Raw genomic sequence first — 23,111 nt, 5'->3', positions numbered from 1 at the left:
TATATATATATATATTAAAATATATTAAATCACTTCATCCATCACTTACAGTAATGGGCTATGAAACAATTGCTAATAATATTTTCATGTCAAACACCTTCTTTTTAAGTCAAGACAAGATTTGACTGCAAAAAAAAACAGAGTCCCCAACATAATAGCAGCGATCTCAAAGAAAAAAACATGGAGGGTTAAAAAGATTACACAATTTGTTTGTCTATCTTTACATTAATGCTTTCTATGTTTGTTAATGGTTAAAATTACAATTGTTTGGGGTTTGTCAAGTTATGCTCTTTGAACACTGTTATTGGACAAATGCTAGTAAAGTCTAAAATATAGATAACTTTTGTCAAAATGACTTGCATTGCACTCATAAAAAACATGTAGCTTAAGTTTTGAGTTATAGTAATTTTAAAGTCTTTTCCAAATTTGGAGAGATACTGTATATCCATCAACTCGTATTTTATTTTCAAATAATCAATAATAAAAATTAAGAATTATGTATGTGTTGTGTTGTGAATTATGTTTTCCTTTTACATTGTAAAATACAATAAACATTAGGAAATAAAAAAAGTTATTATTAAAATATATAATATTATATTATTATTTTAATTTTAAGATAACTCCTATCAACTAGTTTATTCAATGACTTTGACTTTAACCTTAATTTTTAATTAAAATTTAGACTTAATTTTAACTAGACAACTAGACCAATGCTTAAACCCGTTTCCCCGTTTCTGCAGTGGTCAAAATTCAATGTCTGGACAAAGGGTAGAAAGACTCCTCTCTTTTCTCAGTTAAGAGAAAAAGGGCAGTTTTTCAGAGGCATCCACGAAACTCCATTGAAGGACAACACCATCAACTGCCATGCTGGCACTTTTTTTCATGGGCTTGAAGAGCGACGAAATTCACGGAGGACAACGTGGAATTTTACAAGTTTTTGCGTCGTTTATTCGTAAATTCCGTTGGTAAATTAATGACATTAATAGTAATCACATGGGGTTTTAAGTAACCGCACAAAAACCATCGACCCCATTCGCGGGCCGAGGAAGAGTGTCACATGCACACACGTGAACCTGGCCAGAAGCACGTGGACGGCTGTCATGCTCGGCGCATGATACTATCCTACGCCCTTGAGCGAGCTAAGGTTAATGTTTATTTTTCCTAAACGAGCACCCAAACATGTGGGGCCAGGATGCCACTCTAGCGGGCCCTACACCACTTGGTGTTAGAGGAGGAGGGACCACTGCATGTAGTGCAGACGGTAGGCAGGAAGGGGAATACGGTAGTTGAGTAGTCCTCAATGAGGGTGGGGTCACTCCTCCCAAAATACTGACTCATTAAGGTGTGGGGTCCCACATAATTTGCCCAACATTGACCTTCGGATGAATTCCCGATCGGACGGATACAAGAGGGTTCTTGAAGGAAAAGATAAACGCATTGAATTTACAGGTCCAAAATTCCAATATTAGGTGGAAATTAGACATGGGATGTCCCGAGTTGAGGTGGCAAATGTCACCCAATCAGCTAATCACGTGCAATGTAGCCTATTATTCCCCTGCCTCCAACTATCATTGACCACTTTTGTAGTCTCTGTACTTCTTCGTTCCTGTCCTCTTGGATCAATGTTCAGCAACCGTGACCAAATTTCTAGTCTCTTTGACCAAAGTTTTGACGTATCTCTTTTAAAATTATATTTATAATTATAGAAGGTATAAATATTATGTATAAAATTTATATTAAAAAATAATTTTTTAAAAAGAGTATGTCATATTTATATAATTTATAATTGTATCTAATATTATTTTAAAAAAAATTGAATACTTTTACGATGGTTTGAATCTCTGTAAAGATAGATAGTGGCTTTGTTTTAACACAAAAATTGGTAGAGAAAAACGGGGTAGGTTTGGAGGTGGTGGGTAGTGGCTGATCTAATAACTAAATACACTAAATGAAAACATATCATGTGAAACAGATGATGGTACAGGAAATTAGTAGGTGAAAATGGTAATACCCATGAAAGTTGACACCTAAAAGCGATACATTAAAGTCATTAATTACCTTTCATTGCACATGAAAAGCTGTTACAACTATAGCATTAAGATCATACAGTTTAAGAGGGTGGTCCCTGTACAGTGTAGTGATGGGAAGCCAGCTCTAGCTTGAAATGCGTATGGAAAATTTATTGAGAAAATAGACATCAAGATTGTTCTTAATTCTCGCCTGGTTCAGACTTGCCCTTGCCATACAAGCTGGTGTCGATGATTTACAGCTGAAATAGTATAGGCTTGGCCTTGTATTGTTTATATATATACAGTCTCTACAAATTGCAAAGGATCTCATGCAATAAAAACAAAGGTGAAGGAGAGATGGATACAGAAGCTGTTTAACATCGATACCCTGATCCAAACATTTTGTCTAGCTGTTTCTAAATTCACAAGTTATGCTGGGCCTACCCATGAATGAATCAACACGAGTAGCAGCAATGATGACATGACAGATAGAAAGAACATCAAAAGTTTTGGTTGGGTGCACATAAAAACTTGACACGGAGGTCAACTGCTAATAGTTCTCTGCATGTTGGATCTCTGAAATTTACAGCTGAATAAGAGGATTCGATGCCTTAAGTTTGAAAGAAGGAACCGACGTATATTAATGCCCGCATGATGCATATTCTTAGAAGGATTTCATAAGATTTTCTGTATATATATGTATATATATCCTTGTCCATCATACATGATCCATCATACATGCTGTCTTCAATAATTTCACTATCTCCGTGTCTCTTGGATCATGACCCCAGTCGCCAGCGATGGCAGCTCACATGGATGAAAGGAATATTTGCTTGACCTTTCTCAATCCTCTTTCTCTTTCGCCTTTAGAGTTCTATTATAGTTTAGCATGCCGGCAACAGGTGCGTTGAAGACGAGCACCAACTGGCCTCTTTGTAAATTGACCAACCGATGCATGCGTCTTCATCACACTAATTAGCTGCATGAAATATATATATATTTTTAAACCAGATTTCATGAAGTAGTTCCAAATCCCCTTTTCTTTGTTTCGTTTATATGTAATGTAACTCTGATTCCAATACCGTTTTGCCTATTTTTGGCATGTGATAACTGGCCAACTTGAGATACTACCCATGTGATTATTGATTTTGCTCCTAAATGTCTTACTAGATATCAATCTACTCTATATTTTATTCTTGTACTTATATTCTCTTTTATTTCTCACCCTTTAATTATCTAAGAAACTATTGTCAAGAGCCTGATGGCTTAATAACATATGACCTGGTTTTCCAAATAGAAAATCTGGATTTAAAACCCCCCACTCCCTTGTATCCAAAAAGAAAAAGAAAAAGAAAAAGAAAAAGAAAAACTATGATGAGTAGACATACATATATGATAGAAGGGTTAAATCTAAATTTTGTTGAATTTATGAGATAGTGCTCACTTACAAGCCATCCAACAAGCCCAGACACGACAAATACATCGACCCCTATATGATATTTGAAAACAGCAAATGGACCGCTGCTAATTCAACAATATCCAAGATATTTGTTGGGAAGTTCTACTGCCGAAAAACGCATGCATCTTTGTGCCCATGTCCCCCATGTGCTGCGTTTGACAACCAAATACGGATGAGCTCAATTAAATTCAGTCTAACTTTAAACTGAGTCTAACATCCAAATATCAAATTCTCAAATTACTAAACTCATCCCAACTCAAAACCTTTTTACACATAAGACCCACAACTTTTTTCAACTTAAAACATCTTTATAGTGAGACTAACAACATTTTTTAATTTTTTATAAAAAGTATTAAACTCATTTTAACATCCAAATACACTTTAAACTCAATTTAAATAACCCCACATAACTCCGTCTACTACTTAACTCACTACTATTCATAAAGAACTCAACTCATCTGAACTCAATTTAACATCCAAACGCAGCCCTCATTTCCAGTCCCTTGTTTGCCATAAATTACCTGGGCTTAGTTCGGATTCTGCCCCAAATGTTCTTCATGTGGCACGAGCATATTCTCTTCAGCGTGAGAAATGATTCGAGAGGCAATAATCAGGGCCAAGGCTTTCTTCGACAATATTGTGTAATTAACAATGGTTGAGATTTGTTACATTTCCATTTACAGTGCTCATGCAGTCGGGGTTGAAATCTAACACAATCAATCATGCCCAAAAGTACTGGGTTGTGAATTCAATAAAACCAGCATAACACATATTTCAAAGAGTGGACGTCAAGGACCATAAATGGATAGTTCCAATCACCTGTATCCATGCTGAAATTAGATGATACAGCAAATAGAGCCCTAGTATTTTGAGTGCTTCCTCAGGTTAGAAGAATTGATTACCAAAGACAATGAGCGTTCAATAACAGTAATTTGCCACTTGTGTCTGAGGTCACCTTTCAAGAACCAGAGAGCACATATCTCGTACTCCTCGTACAGCAGCAGGTCAACACATTCAAATGATCAACAAAAAGTACCAAGCACCTCCTTGAGAAAATAAAAGAATCTCAGAAAACATACATCAACAAACTTGAGGCTCAATGATACAAACCACGACAACTTGACATTTGCCGGTACTATTATAATCCTAAAAATTCTTCCTTGTACAACATTCTATCTCGCATAAGGATGGTATCGACCACTCCCTGCACCACCATAGCCCCCTCTGCTTCCATAGAAGGAGCCACTGGCCCCTCCATATCCACTGCCAAGGCTGCCATCATAGCTACTCCCATAGCCACCAGTAGCACCAGTACTGCCACCACCATATCCCCCATAACCCTCACCAGGTCCACCATAACCACCTCCTAGATCATAACTTCTGCTAAAGCCTCCTCCATAACGACCCGAGTATCCAAGGTAGGGCTCTTCCCTATATGAACCCATACCACCAACACCATATCCTCCATAACCACTGAATTCACTTCCACCGTACCCACCATAAGCACCTCCCCTGCCACCATTGGGCCCACCTGACCTATAGCCACCACCAAAGCTACCTTCTCCAAATCCACCATAACCATCCCGGAACCCACCACCAAATGTGGGCCGAGAATCATTATAACGCTTGGATGGGGCAGGTGGTGGATTTGGCTTCTTTGGCTCTGCCTTTTTTATCTCCACCTACAAGAATGAGCTGAGGACTTAAATTGCAGTGCTTCGTGATAGATGATGGTTGTATTTAGAAAAAAAGAACGTGTAACTGTTACAAAATCCTATAATATTCCTCACTAATATGGTTAGAAGCAATGCATATGGAATTTAATTGATGGAGAAAATGATCAACTTTAGTTTTAAGCCCTCTTCCCCTTCCCCATTTCTTTTCCCACTCTTCTTTTATCTTTATGTGTGCAATCTCCATTAATTTGTGCATCATTCAATGGTAGCAACATTAAAAAGCAGTGGGATTTTATGAGAACAATTGCTGAATCTACAACTAGGCACAAATGTAAGCCGTCAGCAATGCAAATTTCTATGGGAACTGAAAACCTTCCATCACATCAAAAAACAAACAAAATGCCTACCAAAATGACATCATGGGAATCAATTCAAAATGCAGAATTATAAAATTACGGAACTCTACACCAAGCACCATGCTTGCCATATACCCAAAAAGAACTGTGCAGCCATGTGTACATGATGTCTTGACGGAAGATATAGCAAAACATAGACTAATAAGTGATGATCAATTAATCAAAAAAGTGACAATCAATTAATCAAATAAGTGATTATCAATTAATCAAAGGACTACTTAAACCCACCAGATTTGGCAAACAACTAACAATTTGAAACATCCATATTTGGATGTACATTTCAGTTTTGCCTTCAAGCAGACAATGTAACCATATATTAACTCTCTGAAAAAGTTAAGAAATTCTGAGCAAGCTCTATCTAAGGCCCATTTAAACGAAAACTTGCACTTTAATAAAAATTAATAATACACTAATTAATGCCTTTTAAGCTGACCTGAGTTCCTGCCATTTCCAATCTGTTACCCCTGGACAAGAGATCATCAACAGCTTGGTCTGCGTCAAAAGTAATAAATCCAAAGCCACGAGATCGACTGGTAGAATGGTCCCTCATGATCTGGTGTTCCTTGACCTCTCCAAATTGTGTAAAGAAGTCCCTGAACTCATCTGCCCATTTATAACAAACATATAGCCCCATTGACAAATACCATGCGAACAGCCCTTAATGTCGCAGAAGACGGTGAAAATAAAACCAAATAAAAATCACCTTCATTCATGGTTGTAGGGATTCCCCCCACAAAAATCTTCTTAGTCTTGAAATCCTTAGAGCCAATAGCTCCTTTAGGAATAGTCCGCTTAATTTCCACCTATACCGGTCCCAAAACCACACAAAACACCCGTAAACCAAGTGAACAACTGAAACGACAACAACTTATTCAAACTAGAGAAAACCTAGCTCAATATTGGCACGCAACACAAACCCTACTTGTTTCCCATTAATAATATGAGCGTCCTCAATGACTTTATCAACCACAGAGGGGTCTGCATAAGTCACAAACCCGAATCCACGGGGTTGCCCTGTCTTCCGGTCCTTCATTATCACAGAATCAATAATCTCACCATATCTACCAAAATGCTTGACAAACTGCGCTGCATAGTACAATTAAACGAAAGCAGAAAAGATTAAGCTCATACACGCAGAAACCAAAATCAATTAACATACGGAATCAGCACACTGCAAAGAACTAACCATCAGTAGTCTCTCGCGCTAAACCACCTATAAAAATTTTTCTGCAAAATTACGCGCAAAGCATGCAAAAATATAGGTCAATCATCTGTATGATTCATTGCATGGATTATAATCTTCAGTAAATTTTATCAATTTTGAAAATGTTCCCGTCTTTTACTTTCCCTTTATTTAATCCAAATAAACGAGCCTACAGAGTCAGCTGCTGAGTTCTCCAGGATTTAACTATTGTAATTTTCAAACTAACAAGAAAATAAACGAAGCGAGAGAGGGTTACCCGGCGCTGGCACCGTCACCAGAATGAGGTTGAGACTTGTCGTCCTCTTCTCTGAGGCCGGAGGTCTTTACGTCATCAGTTTCTCTGTCATAGCTAGTTTCGTTGGCTTGAGGGTCCATAGGACTCCGAATTCAAAACGGATGATACTATGGAGGGTTTCGGAACAAGAAGAAGAAACAATGTTGAGCCCTAGATGTTGTTTTCGGACCGAAAAGCCCTAAAATCCTAGTTTTAAGGCATTCAAGCAGCGTGATCGACTGGAAAAGAAGGGTTGTTCGTTGTGGTCTTGGGACCATTGAACATTGAAGCGGCTCATCTCAACTTTTCCTATTGGGCTGTTATCGTCCTTCTGATGATGGTTTGGGCTGAAAATGGGCCGGAGAATAGAAAGACAGAGGAGAACTTATGCATCTAGAGAGAAAAAGCAAATGGGTCCGAAGTGCATTACTATTTTACCGTTGAGAAGATATCCAATAGGCTCAGGGCATTCAATTAAAAAAAAAAAATTATTTGTAATTATTGGCATAAATATAAGAATAAAGCTACTACCTCTCTTTAATTTACCTCTATGTCTTTATTTTGACCGTTCATATATTTTTTTAATTTTTTTTTAATGGTTAAGAAAGTGACTATTAATGTATAAGTATTTTTTTTTAAATTTTAAACATGTTTAAAAAATATTTAAAAAAAATAAAAAATAAAAGAAAAATACAATTTGCACTAGAAGGCATACCAAGTGGGCAAATTGAGGAGATATAGTAACACTACTCTAAATATAATTTCTCCTTTGTTTTTGTATTTTTTGATCGAGTTCCACAATAACTTGTAAACGGCAAAACTACAAGAAAAATGGAATAATCCTTTGAATCTCTACTGAGTTTTGATAACGTTCTCTTTTCAATTTTCATCCTCAACTAATGAATCTCCGGTTTCTTTTTTACTTTCTCGGTGCACTTTTTTTTTTTTTTTTTTTTGTCTTTAATTTACCTCTATCTCTTTATTTTGACCGTTCATATATTTTTTTAATGGTTAAGAAATTGACTATTAGTGTATGAGTATTTTTTTAAAAATTTTAAACATGTTTAAAAAATGTTTGAAAAAAATAAAAAATAAAAGAAAAATACAATTTGCACTAGAAGGCACACCAAGTGGGCAAATTGAGGAGACATAGTAACACTACTCTAAATATAATTTCTCCTTTGTTTTTGTATTTTTTGATCGAGTTCCACAATAACTTGTAAACGGCAAAACTACGAGGAAAATGGAATAATCCTTCAAATCTCTACTGAGTTTTGATAACGTTCTCTTTTCAATTTTCATCCTCAACTAATGAATCTCCAGTTTCTTTTTACTTTCTCGGTGCACATTTTTTTTTTGTTAGTTGTTGGGGGTTTGGTTTGGCCAACTTTAATGTGTTGAGTTCAAACAAAAAAGGTAAAAGAGCAAGCGTTCACCATTGATTTTGAATATCTTAATCGGTTCCTTTAAAAAATTCCAAAAAAAGAGAAGGCGGATCAACGGATTCCACAACTTTGATTGGCAAAATGTCATATTCTACATGAATTTACATAATCTTCCGATGGTAAGAGTAAGAGACAACCGATCTAATCCGACCATGAGGTTATAATTCTATAATGTATTCTGTAGATTAAACCTCCTCCTTCCATCTCGCCGGTAGTATGGAGTTTCATCTATTGTTCTTCTCACGTAGTCAACGAATGGCTGAGGTGTTCGAGGAGACTCGTCCAAGACAGCTGGGCGGCTATGGTCAGGGGTCGCGGGCCTGGGGTTCTTGGAGGAGCAGGAACAGCAATAGATGATTGAGATCTGTTGGGCCTCTCGAGGAAACGTATAAAGATGACCACAGTCACTACCAACAGGGCAAAGCAGCCAACTACAGTTGCCCAAAGGGTTTTATTCATTGTAGTTCCTGACGCTCCTTGGACGGGTTCGTAGTCAACCTCTATGAACACTCTCTGCCCTGTAAAACAGACATGATAAGGATGTAAGCTTGGTCTTATTAATACTGCATCTTCTTATCTGTCTCTCTCAGGTACATGCTTTCTTAGTTGCTGAAGGGAGTGCAAGTTGTGTCGGGTTCAGGACTAAGTAGAGGCTCACCATTGGTTGGCAGTGTGATGGTTACTCTGTCTTTGAATCTCTCGTCTCTTAGCAATTTGATCTGAAGACATGGAAAAGAAAGATGATCAATCTAGAGTATGAAGTAATTTGTCACATTCTATACAGCTTTACAGATGAAACAGTGCACTAGTTATATTTATTATCTTAGATAGTAGTCAGCTGGAAATCAGGAATTTCGGAAATGATGGTATCATCCATGATTCTGCATGTTGAAGTTAAGTGTTTGTGAGTTTGATGCACAGTGTTGGTCCATTTCCTGACAGGTTAAAATTTTGGAAAATTGATGATCACTACCAGTGTATCAAAGTAGTTCAATTAACGAAATGTGTTCGACTCCTGAGAACCCCCATTTGTTTCAGTCTGTCTTCTGTTAATGACCATTGACTTCCAGTTTCGTTCTCGGTGTTTATTTCTGAATGGGAAAGCCAGTGCGAGAGAGAAAAAGGGGGCGGGGGGTTAGAGTTACTGTATAATTGTTGGCAAATTTCCTAATGGCTGAAGCTTTAGAAATTGATGATAACTGCCTGGTACTCCATCAATTTCAAATTTAACATTATCTTTTTTATTTCCTCTCCTAATAAGAATTGATTTTGTTCCAAGAGCTCTATTCCATAGGATGGGTTTTACCTTCGAAGTAGTATGGAGAACACATGGAGACATAGTGCTCACCTCATATTGCGCACGCCCACCAATCCCAGATTCTTCACTAAAGATGGGTCTGATCATTAACAGATCGTGCTTGTGCCAGTGGATTTCAACATCTAAAATGAGACAAACCACCAATGAAGTAAGCAGAGGACTTATATCAGTTAACAGGTGGTGGGTTTGACCTCAACCACTAAAGAAGGCAAGCAAGGAAACTCCCACATAACACGGTTGAAGGTTGAAGGGCACATTAGGTCCCTTGAGAAAACAATATAAAGGTGCACAAAAAGCCCCCAGCTTATTATGCGTTTAAGTTTTGAAAGTTGTAAGTTCAATATCACCAAAAAGAGCATGTTTCAATGGCTAGTAGCAACATCGTATCTTTAAATGCCATACATGTAGTAATTCCAAAATGAGCATCCCATTTTAATAATAATGGAGGTGTTAGCTAGCTAGCTTTTGCAGTAAAGTTCTAAGCGTTTCTAGTAAAGAAATGGTGTCAACTCCCACCTTCATTGCCCAGTCGGCTCAGGTGGTGAAAGGAGTTCAATGAAGTTCAAAACCTGCTACTAAAAGAAGCAAGGGCAAACTGTCTGTCAGTGTACCTGTATTCCCCAAGATGGTTATGATTGACGTGTTCGAGTCCGGTGTCAGATTCAACTGCATCAAATTCTGAAACATTAAAAGATACTCAACATCATACACTAGTGAAATTGAATAGGTAGAGAACTTTATGATACGGTTTACAGGGGCCATATATTATTTTTTTTATAGGTAATAAGAAGGGGCCATATATTATAGATTAGTTCTTCAGCCCTCAAATAGAGCATATCGAATTTAGTCCTAAAACGATTCAAATATTCCTAACAACTTCAACTATCTAGGGCATAATCGTGCAACCTGCCAGCCAATACCAAAGTTACAGTCATGAAAGGGCAAAAGTCATCTGAAGGGATAGGTGGTGAATCAAAATTTCACTCTCATATTTTGTTATTTCCGATTAAAATGCTAGCCAGGACAATATCATTACCTCCCCCATCTCCAATACCGAAAACCCTCCGATAAAAAGAGCAGAAGCAGATCCTGAAACATGATTAGCTTCTCTCATTGAAGCATTTATGGAAACAGATATATCTGGTCTCATGTCCTTTGACTTTGGCATAGAGTGTACCAAATGCTCCGGTGAATAAGGGAAAAAGAGGCAATATGTACTCCCAGTATCAAGATCCATCCTTGGCTTAGCATACCTTCAAGCCCACATATGGAAAATAATTTTTGCAGATGAAAAATAATTCACTAGATATGCAGCCAAAGAAAAGAAGAAACATACCCAACGAAAGGAGGGTCCACGATACAGTCATATGGAACTTCCTTACTATTCCCAGGAGATCCAAACTTGTTGCCATAAGTATTACTTTTGCAGTAAAAGAGAAAATAAAATAAAGGCATTAATAGAGCATCATCAATTATATGCCATTAACCTTCAAAAGATTGCTAGTAAAATGAAAATCAAATGTCAGATAAATATTTTATGAATAGCACAACATAAATCTATAACATATATATATATTTTTTTATAAGTAAATCTATAACATATATAATTCAAGAAACAGGAACTTATGCTCTTGTTGAGCCAAGCCATCCAATTTACCTTACTAATTTTTAACTCTGCGCTATTTTTGTTCGGATACTTATGAACAACCATTTTCCTGATATTTTTTATCGTCTATTATTCTTCTGCATGCAAACGTCATGCTTAAAACACAGAGACATATGTCCAACATTATAAACCTTGCTGTGCCCAGCACCCTATGTCCTAATCCACAACTCATTGTTTACAAACCTGAGCTTCACAGAGAACTTATATCCTTTTGTGGGAAAAGGAACATTTGTCAGCATCTCTTTTGGAGCATCCACAGAAATAATATCACCAGTTAGCACTGTGACCATTGTTTGTAGTTTCAAACTTGAACCGTTGAAAATAACTGTTCAGAGATAACAAGTTGCCACTGTGAAAAACGCTACCATCATACTTGGAGAAAATCATAGAAGCATAGAGAGAAAATATCTCGCATTTGGAGCACTGGCTTTAATTAAGTGACACTTTTTATTCATTACCTAGTGCTGCACCTTCCCCAATTGCTTCAGCTATTCCAGACAGCATGTTTACAGATATAACACTCTCATTTGCAGTAAACCACTGTCCAGAAACTTGATCATGTAAACCTACCATATTAAATTAAACAATGTAACATTTCTGGAAACTAATTTTGGAAGAGAAAAGAATTCCGCAATCACTTTTCTGCAATGCATGAAGAACAAGATGATACAAAGAAGATATTAGGATCTATAACATACATAATTTCTGAAGCAAGAGCTTTGCTCCTGTTAAGCCACGTTGTTCAGTCTACTCTATAAGTTTAAACATTTAAATCTAAACAAAGTTTTTAAGACAAAATATTTCCTAACATTTTATTGTGGCTATCGACTCCCCACACCTTGAGATACAAAGGCATCCAACAATATATATATATATATATATATATATATTTTTATTGGCACAGGGTGTTCGGGAGCAGCATCCTGACTAATCCCGGGGGTGCATAGGCCCTCGGCAAGGAGTTTCCCGCAAGTGCACCTCGGTCCTCGGGTAATTCAAAGGGAAAATCCTCCAATACGATAGCCCCTAGAGATTGTTTGCACTAAGTGCGATTTGAACCTTGGACCTTGGAGGGAACATACCACCAAGACCAAGGTCTTTACCACTTGAGCCAACCCCTTGGGGGGTTATCCAGCAATATATTTTTTATAGTGAATCTATATCTGTATAACTGAAATATATTCATTAAAGAAAGATGAGGAAAGTAATGCAGATCTCAGAAGAACTTAGGAGTAAAGAAAAACTTATTTTATGAACTGCTTTCTGGGTTTTTTTTTTTTTTTTTTTTTTTTTCTAAGCAAGCAAACTTCATTAAAATAAAAGATGATACATGTTAGAGGGGGTGGGGTTCCCCAACAAAATACCCCAAAACAACAAACACAGTGCAAATGTGGTGGAAAAAAAGAAAAAAAAAGGGGTTCTGGTTTGTTAGTTGTGTGTACAAGTTTTTTTTTTATAAGTAAAAATATTATACATATCAATAGGAGTAACGAAGTACACTGGACGTATACAAGTAACCCTGGTTTTATGAAGATTCCTATCAAACATGAACAAGAAAGTCCCATCTTCCAAGCATCCCAGAGTGGACTGAACAATGTTTTTCTTTTATAAGTAAAATGAAAATTTTATTGATACAAATGAAGTAGGCGAAGCCCATATACACAGGAAGAAGACTTTTTAACACTTAAACAAACACGACTATTAGAGCTTTCAGATAATAACAGGAGCCTATAGTTTCCTTTTTTTGGATAGTTGGCAGGGAGCCTATAGTGATAATAGCAAGAATAGATAGACTTTTTTAACACTTTAACAAACACAACTATTAGAGCTTTCAGCTAATAATAAAGAACCTATATTTATAATACAAGAATAGATAGAACTATAGGTTTGCAACTTGACAGCTGGTTTGCAAGAAGATACAACATGTAGTTATTGGTCAAATAATAAGAAACGTAAGCTTTTTACCATATACTCACCTTCTATACTGAAGTTAAGATAACTTCCTTTGAAAAGGACCGGGTTTTGAGGCTGTATGTGGGCACCAACTAAAATCTGAAGAAATTAAGTAATCAACTGATTTTATGCTGCAGATAGAACTAGCAAAAAAATGAGCAGGGATCTCTGAAGAAAGGAAAAAAAAAAAAAAAAAGTAAAATGTATAGAAGGCTTACTTTTCCATGTTATCATGAGAACCAAATATTCTTTGTTAACAAACAAAAGCTTATTTCAGATATAACTCTCGGGGAGTGTGCCATGAGGTTTGACAACAAGCTGGAAAAATTCCATGATATATTCTATGATGATGGACCCAAACAATGTGTTAGTTGAGGAAGGGCTGCAAATGAGCCAAGCCCCAGGCTGTTCAAGACCAGCTCAGTAAAAGCAAAAGAGTTCAAGCTCTGCACAAACGAGTTGAGCTCATTTGGAGCTTGGATCATGAAATGATGAGCAAAGCTCAGGTTTAGCTCGGCTTCCTATCTTTTGGTAATGAGCTCAGTTCCAGCTCAAGTTATGCTTGCTGCACTTAACAGTGATCAATTACATATTTAATTAAGTAGGTGGCTAGTAACCAAAAAATATGATTTTAGAATGTCTTGATGAACATGACTAATAAAAGCAACTAGAAAATTTTTCAAGTATGAACTGTGCAGGTAAAGGATTATCGGCAAAAATACAAATCAATAGCATTATTTTTCATTTCCTAATCCAGCATGTTGAGCCCAATAAGTAGAGCTAAGTTATGCTTAGCCCTTTGGCTTCACTTCCCTACCAAGCAAGCATAAAAAGAAAGCCCAAGCTTGGTTCAATAGCTAACGAAACAAGCCAAGCCAGCTAAGTCATAGTTGTTCATGAGCAGCTGATGCAATTTACATCCCTAGGTATGGCAACATCTAGTGGTAGTCTCGAACCATGGGTACATTGGTTGTATATCCAGCAATGATTAAACAAGAACTGAGATCTCTTTTGATTCTAAAATAACAAAAACAAAGTGGAATGAGAAAAATTGAAACAGTAATGTCAGCAATCTTCCATTACTAAAAAATCATAATTTGAATCATAAAGTTAAGTATGTTTAAGAGCACTGGCATGAAAAATTCAACTCCTTTCTGCAGTATTTCTACAGAATCGAGTGCTTAGGTGTTACCCTTGTATATTTTCTGTCAACTTGGGCTAAGTCCTTGTTTTACGGATAGAGAAAGTACTTCTACAGAATCGAGACAAGAAATGTATGATTTATAGCTGGATAGCAACTAATAACTTCTTTAGCATGCACTTTTTTACAAGTAGGATAAAACTTTTTTAGAATACACTTTTATTGGTTTTTTTTAAAAACAAAAAAAAAAAAGATTATCACTTACTAGGATATAGTCTGACTTCAGGTTTGAACTACTCATTGATACTCGCACAAGAGCTCTACCATGCCGTATTGCCTTCATGAAATGTTAGTAACTTCATGAGTTACAGTCAAATGATATGGCCAGAAATAAAAGGAACGAATAGTGAAACAAGAGTAGTTTGTTTGTTCATCCATCCGCAATTTTGCATGAATGACTTTTCATGGTCAAAAGCAATGATAAAATAAAAATGGCAAAAAGTCCAAGCTGCAGTTTCTCTCAGTAGCTTGCTCTTGAAAGCTTAGCATATTGAAAATTCAGAAGTTTATATTTAATCAGCGAACCTTGAGACAAATATTTCCATCTTCATCACATGTATTGTTTGTGGAGACAACATCACGATCATTAGTTTCAGCACTAACAACAACTGCATTATATGCTTCATAAAATGGATTTCCTGTTCAACAGAAATCACAAGCAAACTGTTGAGGAATATAAAAACATATTTCCCAAAAAACATTTTCTGCTACTAATACTCTACTACCTAAAGCATCGCAATAGCTTATTGGAAGTTTAATTTCAGCACCAACAGCAAGATTGATTAAATGGAAAGGCAACTCCTTATTTGTTATCCTTATCTGAGCCACCTGGCCAAAATGAAGAGACATCAGTATAGTGGATCATAAATTTTTGTTTTGACAAATATTGTGGTGGATCATAAAATTATAAATGAATTGTAAAGAATGTTGACTCTAGGTCAATGGGACTAAGATGAAGTAAAGGCAAGTAAATACCAAACATTACGAAGTCATAGCATTCTTGACAAATAGTAAGAACTCTAAATAAATCAAACTCCCTAAGAAATTATAGCCGTTAACATTGGTGGGCTTATGCGGATTTCTCGCCCTATACTGTCATGGGAGAAGTGGTCCATTAATGCAATTTTTTTTTTTTTTTTTTTGGTGAAATCAATTGGAATATCTCAACACTTAAGACACAAGCAGGCACCTCACACCCATACCAGAATCATGCAACCTTTTTCTTTTTTCCATCTTCTGCAAGGAGCCCATGTAACTTAGGTATCACCAATATATATCTGGAGAACCATTCTATAAATAGTAAAGCTTGGTTGCAACTCGGACTGATGGCCAGCCATAAATAAGATAAATATTCATACCTCAGCAACTCGGACACAAGAAGCAATCTCAGTTCTTCCTGTTGTGCGATCTTTTGCTTGAATGCATGCAAGATTGTTGCTGTCTTTTGTCCTTATCCTAGGCCCATGAATGGAAATAGAATCCTTCTGCATTTCATTCTTTTCACCGCAATATCTTAATAAAGAATAAACAATAGTTCCTTTTCGACTCTGACCATCCCGTTGGCCATATGATTCTGAAGATGAAGGCAATAGACTTGTGGTGGTATAATTAGGAGGAAGAATCCATGTTATGGGAGCTCCAAGAGCAAGAGGGAGATCAGGCACCACCAATAATGATACTGATGCACTGTAGAAACTTGACCCTAAGTTAGAACCAGGAGATATAAAATCACATGAGAAAGCGACTGTGATGTTTGTCCTGCCAGCAGATCTGAAATGGAGATGGAATTACATACGAGAAAAGCTGAGCTAATTAAGATTTGTCGACTGGAATAGATGGAAAAGACCTAACTCACACCAAAGAGGATAAGACAGAATTATTAAAAGCACAAACAATCTTCAGCATGTTACATTTCAAAACACCTCAAATTACGCCATGCTTTATAAGAAAATATTCAAGAGAACCGAGTGATAAGCATTACAAGCAAGCACTCATAATTTTTTTTTCCTAAGATATTTTATTACTGATCAAAAAGGCATTATCCAAGCACATAGGTAGCATATATCATATACACCAAACTAGAGAAAGTAAAGAGAATAAGAAAACTCTGAAAACCAAAGCTAGAAAAGCATAAGTGGACAAGCATCCAACGGTACAGTGTATCTGAAAAGATAGCTTTGAGTTCCTCCATTCTTCTTTTACAGTCCTTGAAGCTCCAACTTTTTCTGTCTTGTTATTATTATTATTGTTATTATTTTTTTTTTTTTATTAATTTTTTTTTTATAGGTAAACTTTTTCTTTCTTGTTATATGCACTGCATTAAACATATTGGAATCGATCTCCACAAGAGCCTGCTATAATCATTCTCAAGTCTTCCTTTCCAGGATGCTAATAAGTATGTCACCCATCTAGGCATAACCCAGTCTAGTGTAAGGAGACCAAAACTTGCTCGCCAAAAAGATCTAGTTGTCTCACAATGGATTAAAAGGTGATCCAGTGATTCCTCACCCCACCTAAACATGCAACATCACTCCATTACCAAAGCATCTCTCATCCATAGGTTTTTCAGTGTGAAATATCCCCTAGTGCTCTCTTAGTCCTCCATATGGACTTCTCTATGGAAAGCTAATAAGAACAACTTGACTTCGATCACCCCTGTCTTATACATGACCCAGCTCATTCTGTCCTCCCCATCTTGTCTGAACCAAGATGAATACAGCCAAACATAAACGAGTTCAAAAGATCCATATCCCAGTCTTTTACCGTTTTGATAAAGACCATTGTCCATTAAGGAGATCCATTTTAGAGCTGTAAATGATTCAGTACCGAAGTGTCCTAAGCCTAAGCGATGCAGAATAGATCTGGAAAGGCCCCTCTTAAGAGAATAATCTCCACACCACTTGTTATGCCAAAACATTGTCTTGAATCTCTTGCTCACCCCATATCTGATATGCATGAAAGCTACCTCAACCCCTTCTAAAGTTATTCCATAATCCAACCCCACAAGTCTTATCATCTCATTAAAGCTCCAATTACCCCAAGGAGTACCATATTTCATATTAATCGTCACTCTCTGTAGGTTCTCTTTCATAGACATGCCTCCATGGAAACTTCCTCAGGAGGGGTCAGCTGAATGTGATCAATTTTCTGATATCCAAACCACCCTAAAAATTGGAGAGCATACCTTGGGCAGATTCACCATATGGAACTTCAACTCTTCTACCATTCTGCCCCATTAAAAAATTGGAAGTGATTGCCTAAAAGCACATGGATCTCTCCTTTTAGAGAAGAGATATGCAAGGCACCTATCTCAACTATAACAACAAAGGTTGAGCAAAACACTACAAACAAACAACTTCCAGTCCTTGATAGCGGTTGACGACTTTAATCTGCTGCAATGAATGAAACCACAGTATAAATATTTTATTCATGTAAACCCCACAATCCCAAGAAATTTGCCTTCAAAAATCATTTATCCAATCCTCAGAAGGTAAGAAATCGTCCACCCTCCAAATGAACCACATGAAAGCTTAATAACCATAACCTTCATAACCGCATATCACGAATCTTTGCTAAGCTTTGAAAGATGGATCTATTAGAAGCACTCAAAATAGAACTACAAGCCAGGCATAAATTTACATCTTAAACGACAACACTACTTCATGGTGTAGGAAAAATGGTTAACATGAAAATTGTCCATGTGAACAGACGGCATAACTTTTGGGTTGGTCATTGGTGAACCTGAAACATCTTGCTCTTTTTCTAAATAGACAGGATGCCATAAGATAGACAAAAAAGACAGATCTGATAAATTATTGAACAATTACTTTCTCAATTTGGTGCTAAAACTTTTAGTATAATTTTTGTTACGTAACACAGAAAACACAAAATCCAATGTGCCAGTACTTCTAGAGTACCTTCCATATAAAACCTTGATGAAACCAAGCTCTTTCTCATCCAAAGGACGAGTGAAAGTAATTTCTTTTGCATCACCATATAAATGAGTCGCCATATGGATACTCAACACCTAAACAGGAAAAGGGAAAAAAGTCATTGCTTTCACAGCAAGAAGTCAAAATATTCCAGATAAACGCAGAACTAAATGACGAGGAGAAATCAGACTAGGTAGTTAAACACGGAACTTATCCAACCTTTTCATCCTCTACAGTCCACTGATAGTTTTTGCAGAGCTCATAAAAAGAAAACAAATCTCCCTGATGATGCATGGAAGGTGATCAGTATTTTAATAATAGAAGTTCAATTAATAGTTGGCTTTCAATTCTCACCTCAGGAAAAACAGGATATATTGGCATCTCACAGCCAACACCAAGCTGTTCACTTTGAACATTCAAAATCATCACAGATGGGACTCCAATTCTAACACTGCCATATGCTTGACAAATTGCAGTATCTCCTTTGCCAAAAAATGTGGCAAGAACAGTCTGATCGTAATAGAAAATGTATTGGATTAGGAGAATGCATTAAATTTGCAGTATATGCATGGTATAAATAGTAAATATGTACTTGAGAAAAAAACGAGGTTTTGAAGGCTGCATTGTCCAGGAGTGTGAGAACTAAAAAATAGCTCAAAAAAATGCAGTAGTAAACACAAGTGTTCCCTAATCAACGCATTAAAATAGTTCAACAAAATCGTTGAAAACGTGTTGAGTATAAAATGGAAATCATATCTCACGGTATTTCCATGTGAATTTGCAAACAATCGTCCTGAAGATTTCTGAATTGCTGCAATCCCCTCATCCATACTAGCATACTCAACATATACACCGATAGTTGGACCTCCTTCAACAGAAAGCTAAGCAGACAAAAATAGAAGGTTCTTAAACAAGTTTGAAACATTTTCACCATAAACACAGCCATTCACAAAAACATACATATTAAATTATACTCTTGTGTGCATGGAAATTAAAAACTTCCAAGTTCATTGGAAAAGGCATAATGAGATATAAACATCTGCAGTTGCAACTGCCAAATTTCTATTTATCTTAGCATTTCCAACTAAAACTTACATTTGCTAAGGGCAAGGAACAAGCGAGTAATATTCCTATTTCAAGAACATACCACATATGATGCACCTGGTGTCAGGAAAATATCAGGAGGGTGAATTCTTGGTGGTGCATAAACTTCTACCTTTATGGGTTGACTCAAAATTTCATACCCAGATTGCTGTGAAGCACTGACCTATTAACAAGTATTATCTGTAAATTTGCATAACCCCAAAATCTTGATGGAGAAATAAGACAATTGGAGACATAAAATATTTGTATAAATCAACAGTGAACTTACATAAAGAGTTGTGATCCCAAGATGAGTTCCCATTATTTCAAAATTGGGCGAGTTCACATATTCACCAGGAGGACTGGAGGTATCAGCAATGCCTACGAGTTTAACTATATGATCCTCAATATGCACATGAATATTCATGTAAGCATACTGCAACACAAGTTCCCAATCAAAATTAAGCTATAATCGAGAAAAGATATAGAAAACCAAGAATCACTAGCGCACACACCAAAAAAACATGAGTAGTGAAGGTAAAAACCGGAATGCACGGCTTTGAAAAGAGAGAAAAAAATAAATAAATGACATTGGTTAGAACCTGAGAAGAGTCAAAAGTGTTTCCATCATTTATCCCAGCCATTAGATTAATAGTTTGTGAGCTTCCTTCCTGAAAAATATCAAGAAAGCTTAAAACTAATGCTAGATGACAACAAAAATGTCACCCATGAAAGACTAACCATGAGGCTTATCTCCTCTTGTGACGTAATCCTAATCCATTCTACATCTGCAACTTGGACCTGTAAAATAACCATACGTCCATGAGAAGCCACAAAAGTGGGTCAGGAATTTGAACATGTTCTAACCAGTATAAACAATAAGAGAAAAGGCAAAGGAAAAAAAAGAAAAGAAAAAAGCTCACAGTTCTAGAATTAGAGAAACACCAAGCTAATATTTTGGACAAGATTATATGTTACAGAGACAGCGCAAGGTCAAGATTCTAGCTGTACCCAAAAGTGAGAGATACTGCAAAACTAAATACCCACTTTCCACGGCAACTGAAAATTTCTTTTTCACCTCACAATCATGTCAAAATTGAATTTTTTAAACATACAAGCAAGAAAGATAACATTCATATGCAACTAGAAAGGGACTCATTTGGATTGATTCTACATCTGAATTGCATCTATATGGACCTATCATTGGATTTATTTCAAAGAATGTATGACTTAGATGGCAAGGTTGCATTACTAAAGCATCCACATTAAATAACCTTATAACTATTCAGGATCATGTAATGCTTCACAAGTAGAAAGAAAGAAAGTGTGTAGCGCTAACATCAACACAACATCCAGATACTGTCATTAAGGCCCAAACTTGAATGATAAACCATAAAAGTATAAGGGAAAAATACAAAACTCCTCAAATGGTTTGCCTGTAAAGCATGGAGCCCCCAAATGACTTCTGCCATATTTCTCCCTCCCTCTCTCTCTCTCTCTCTCTCTCTCTCTCTCTCACTCAATGAAACAGTGCAGCCTCAAATCTTCCCTTTTCCTCTTCTCTCTCCTGTGACATTCAATCATAATCGCCAGCTTGCATGTTGAAACCATACTCCATTCAGACCGATAAGTTGATCAAAGAACTGACTTTGTTTCCCAGTTATGACCCCAAACATCATCTATCCACACCCGTGCAATGACAACCACTGAAAATAAAGGCCTTCTGGGTCATGGTCATAGGCATAGCGGTGCTTATTCTGCTCCAATTCACAGTCCATGACCACAGAGGAACAAATACTTAGAAGTAAAACAAATGCATGTCAACATTGGTTTGGTAGTTTTGTAAATTTGTTTTTGTGTAACTATAGAGGATTGGTCTAGGTACATATGCATATGAAATTGCATTTTATTTTTAGTTCATTCTTCTTCAGCAATATTCATAGACAATTTTAGGAGCCTGATTGAATGATTGTTTTGATATCTGTTTTCTGTCTTGTATTTTTTAATTTTTTACCGTTTAAAAAATTAGGGTCTGTACATCAAATACAGCTTTTGTTTCTGTTCTCGCTAACTTTTTTGGATGACGAGGCACCCCGGAGACTCTGCAGACACAAATGTCTTTACCCGGTTAAACCATGAACCTGTGTAATGCGCCCAAATATCATCCTGCAATCATTCTCTAACTCTGCCAACTAAGATGAGAGCTCCAAATTCATTTCTTATTTTATTGGTTGCTGGGTGGTGAATTCAATCGTTTATTTCTGTGCTGATATAGTGAAAATTTTAGAGAGAACAAATTCATAGTATTGTAAGATTTGGAAGCCAGAACATTTGCTGTGGTTGTGTGATCTTTGTGATATGGTTTAGGGCAGCTTGGAATGGCAGTCTCGGCAGTAGTTGCAGGATGATTGTGGGATGATATTTATGGATATTCTTGAAGATCGCCAATGATGGGGAATTTTTCTGTGAATGATGGGCTTGTGTGGTTTTGAAAACTGTGGCAGTGATGCTATAGGATGCTAGTGGGGGACGGCCATAGCATTTTTTGGTAGTGGGGTATCACTTCCTTGCTTGAACAATGGTGGTCCTAAGTTTGCAGCAAGGGCAGATGATGATGGGTTCAGATAAGCACGTGTGATAACCCATTCTGACAAGTGATAAGGGTAGGTGGTGTATGGAATCCCACATAACTTGGAAAGTTCTTGCTCTTTATAATGTTCCAATAGAGCTCTAATTGTATCATTGACTACTCCTTTTGGAGAATAGGTCATGTGGTTTGGGCCTTCCATTGGGACATTACAACAAGTGCAATGGGGTATGCAACAGTGGGGGTGTTTGCGTCAATTGGTATTGCATTGTGGTGTTTGTGCTTTGGGCAATTTGAACCATAAGAGCCAAGAGGTTGTTGGGTGCATGTGCGGCTGCGTGTGCGTGTGCTTCTTCTGTCGGTTTTTGTTATAAGTAAAAGTAAAGCTTTATTGTGAGCGGACCGCGGCCCTAGGGAAGATCTTGATTACAGACAATTCGAGAAAGAGGGGACTTATTGTGATGGATTTGTGCTATTTGTATAAAAAACATGGAGAATCTGTAGATCGCTTACTTTTGCATTGTGAGGTTACAAGGGGGTTATGGGATGAGATCTTTAGAAGAATGGATATTGCTTGGGTAATGCCCTCGAGGGTAGTGGATTTATTCGCTTGTTGGAAGGAGCTTCAAGGCTGCTCTCAAGTGGCGGCAGTGTGGAAGAAGATCCTGTTGTGTATCATGTGGTGTACATGGTCGGAAAGGAATGAGAGGTGCTTTGAAGATAGGGAGCACACAATGGCAGAGCTTCAGAATTTTTTTATGCGCACTTTAATGCTTTGGTTCTCTGCTATTGTACGTGATGGAAACAATATTCATGACTTTCTTTCCTTAATTTAGAATGTATCTAGGTGTTTCTTCTGTATACTTCCTGTGTACACGGGCTATGCCT

At 36.9% G+C, this 23,111-nt stretch overlaps 1 protein-coding gene across 1 annotated transcript in view; it reads right to left on the bottom strand.

Annotated features, from left to right (window-relative positions):
* Window positions 1–4,215: 4,215 nt before the first annotated feature.
* LOC121250780 (nuclear pore complex protein GP210) overlaps window positions 4,216–23,111 on the bottom strand; it is a 29,219-nt gene continuing 10,323 nt past the window's right edge. The window contains 27 exon segments of the mRNA XM_041149992.1: window positions 4,216–5,150; window positions 5,994–6,163; window positions 6,264–6,363; window positions 6,483–6,646; window positions 6,747–6,787; window positions 8,675–8,805; window positions 8,808–9,001; window positions 9,142–9,202; window positions 9,832–9,923; window positions 10,413–10,467; window positions 10,838–11,054; window positions 11,138–11,221; window positions 11,651–11,792; window positions 11,926–12,033; window positions 13,444–13,519; window positions 14,827–14,898; window positions 15,147–15,259; window positions 15,347–15,449; window positions 15,980–16,391; window positions 18,539–18,648; window positions 18,773–18,835; window positions 18,908–19,063; window positions 19,315–19,434; window positions 19,701–19,820; window positions 19,926–20,072; window positions 20,239–20,307; window positions 20,378–20,437. Coding sequence (XP_041005926.1) covers window positions 4,641–5,150; window positions 5,994–6,163; window positions 6,264–6,363; window positions 6,483–6,646; window positions 6,747–6,787; window positions 8,675–8,805; window positions 8,808–9,001; window positions 9,142–9,202; window positions 9,832–9,923; window positions 10,413–10,467; window positions 10,838–11,054; window positions 11,138–11,221; window positions 11,651–11,792; window positions 11,926–12,033; window positions 13,444–13,519; window positions 14,827–14,898; window positions 15,147–15,259; window positions 15,347–15,449; window positions 15,980–16,391; window positions 18,539–18,648; window positions 18,773–18,835; window positions 18,908–19,063; window positions 19,315–19,434; window positions 19,701–19,820; window positions 19,926–20,072; window positions 20,239–20,307; window positions 20,378–20,437 — 3,690 coding nt within the window. The 3' untranslated portion in view covers window positions 4,216–4,640.

The sequence above is a fragment of the Juglans microcarpa x Juglans regia genome, chromosome 2D (assembly GCF_004785595.1).
Source record: "Juglans microcarpa x Juglans regia isolate MS1-56 chromosome 2D, Jm3101_v1.0, whole genome shotgun sequence".
In the NCBI taxonomy this organism is placed as follows: Eukaryota; Viridiplantae; Streptophyta; class Magnoliopsida; order Fagales; family Juglandaceae; genus Juglans; species Juglans microcarpa x Juglans regia.
Note: the sequence above shows the minus strand (reverse complement) of the source record. Positions and strands in the feature narration are given on the sequence as shown.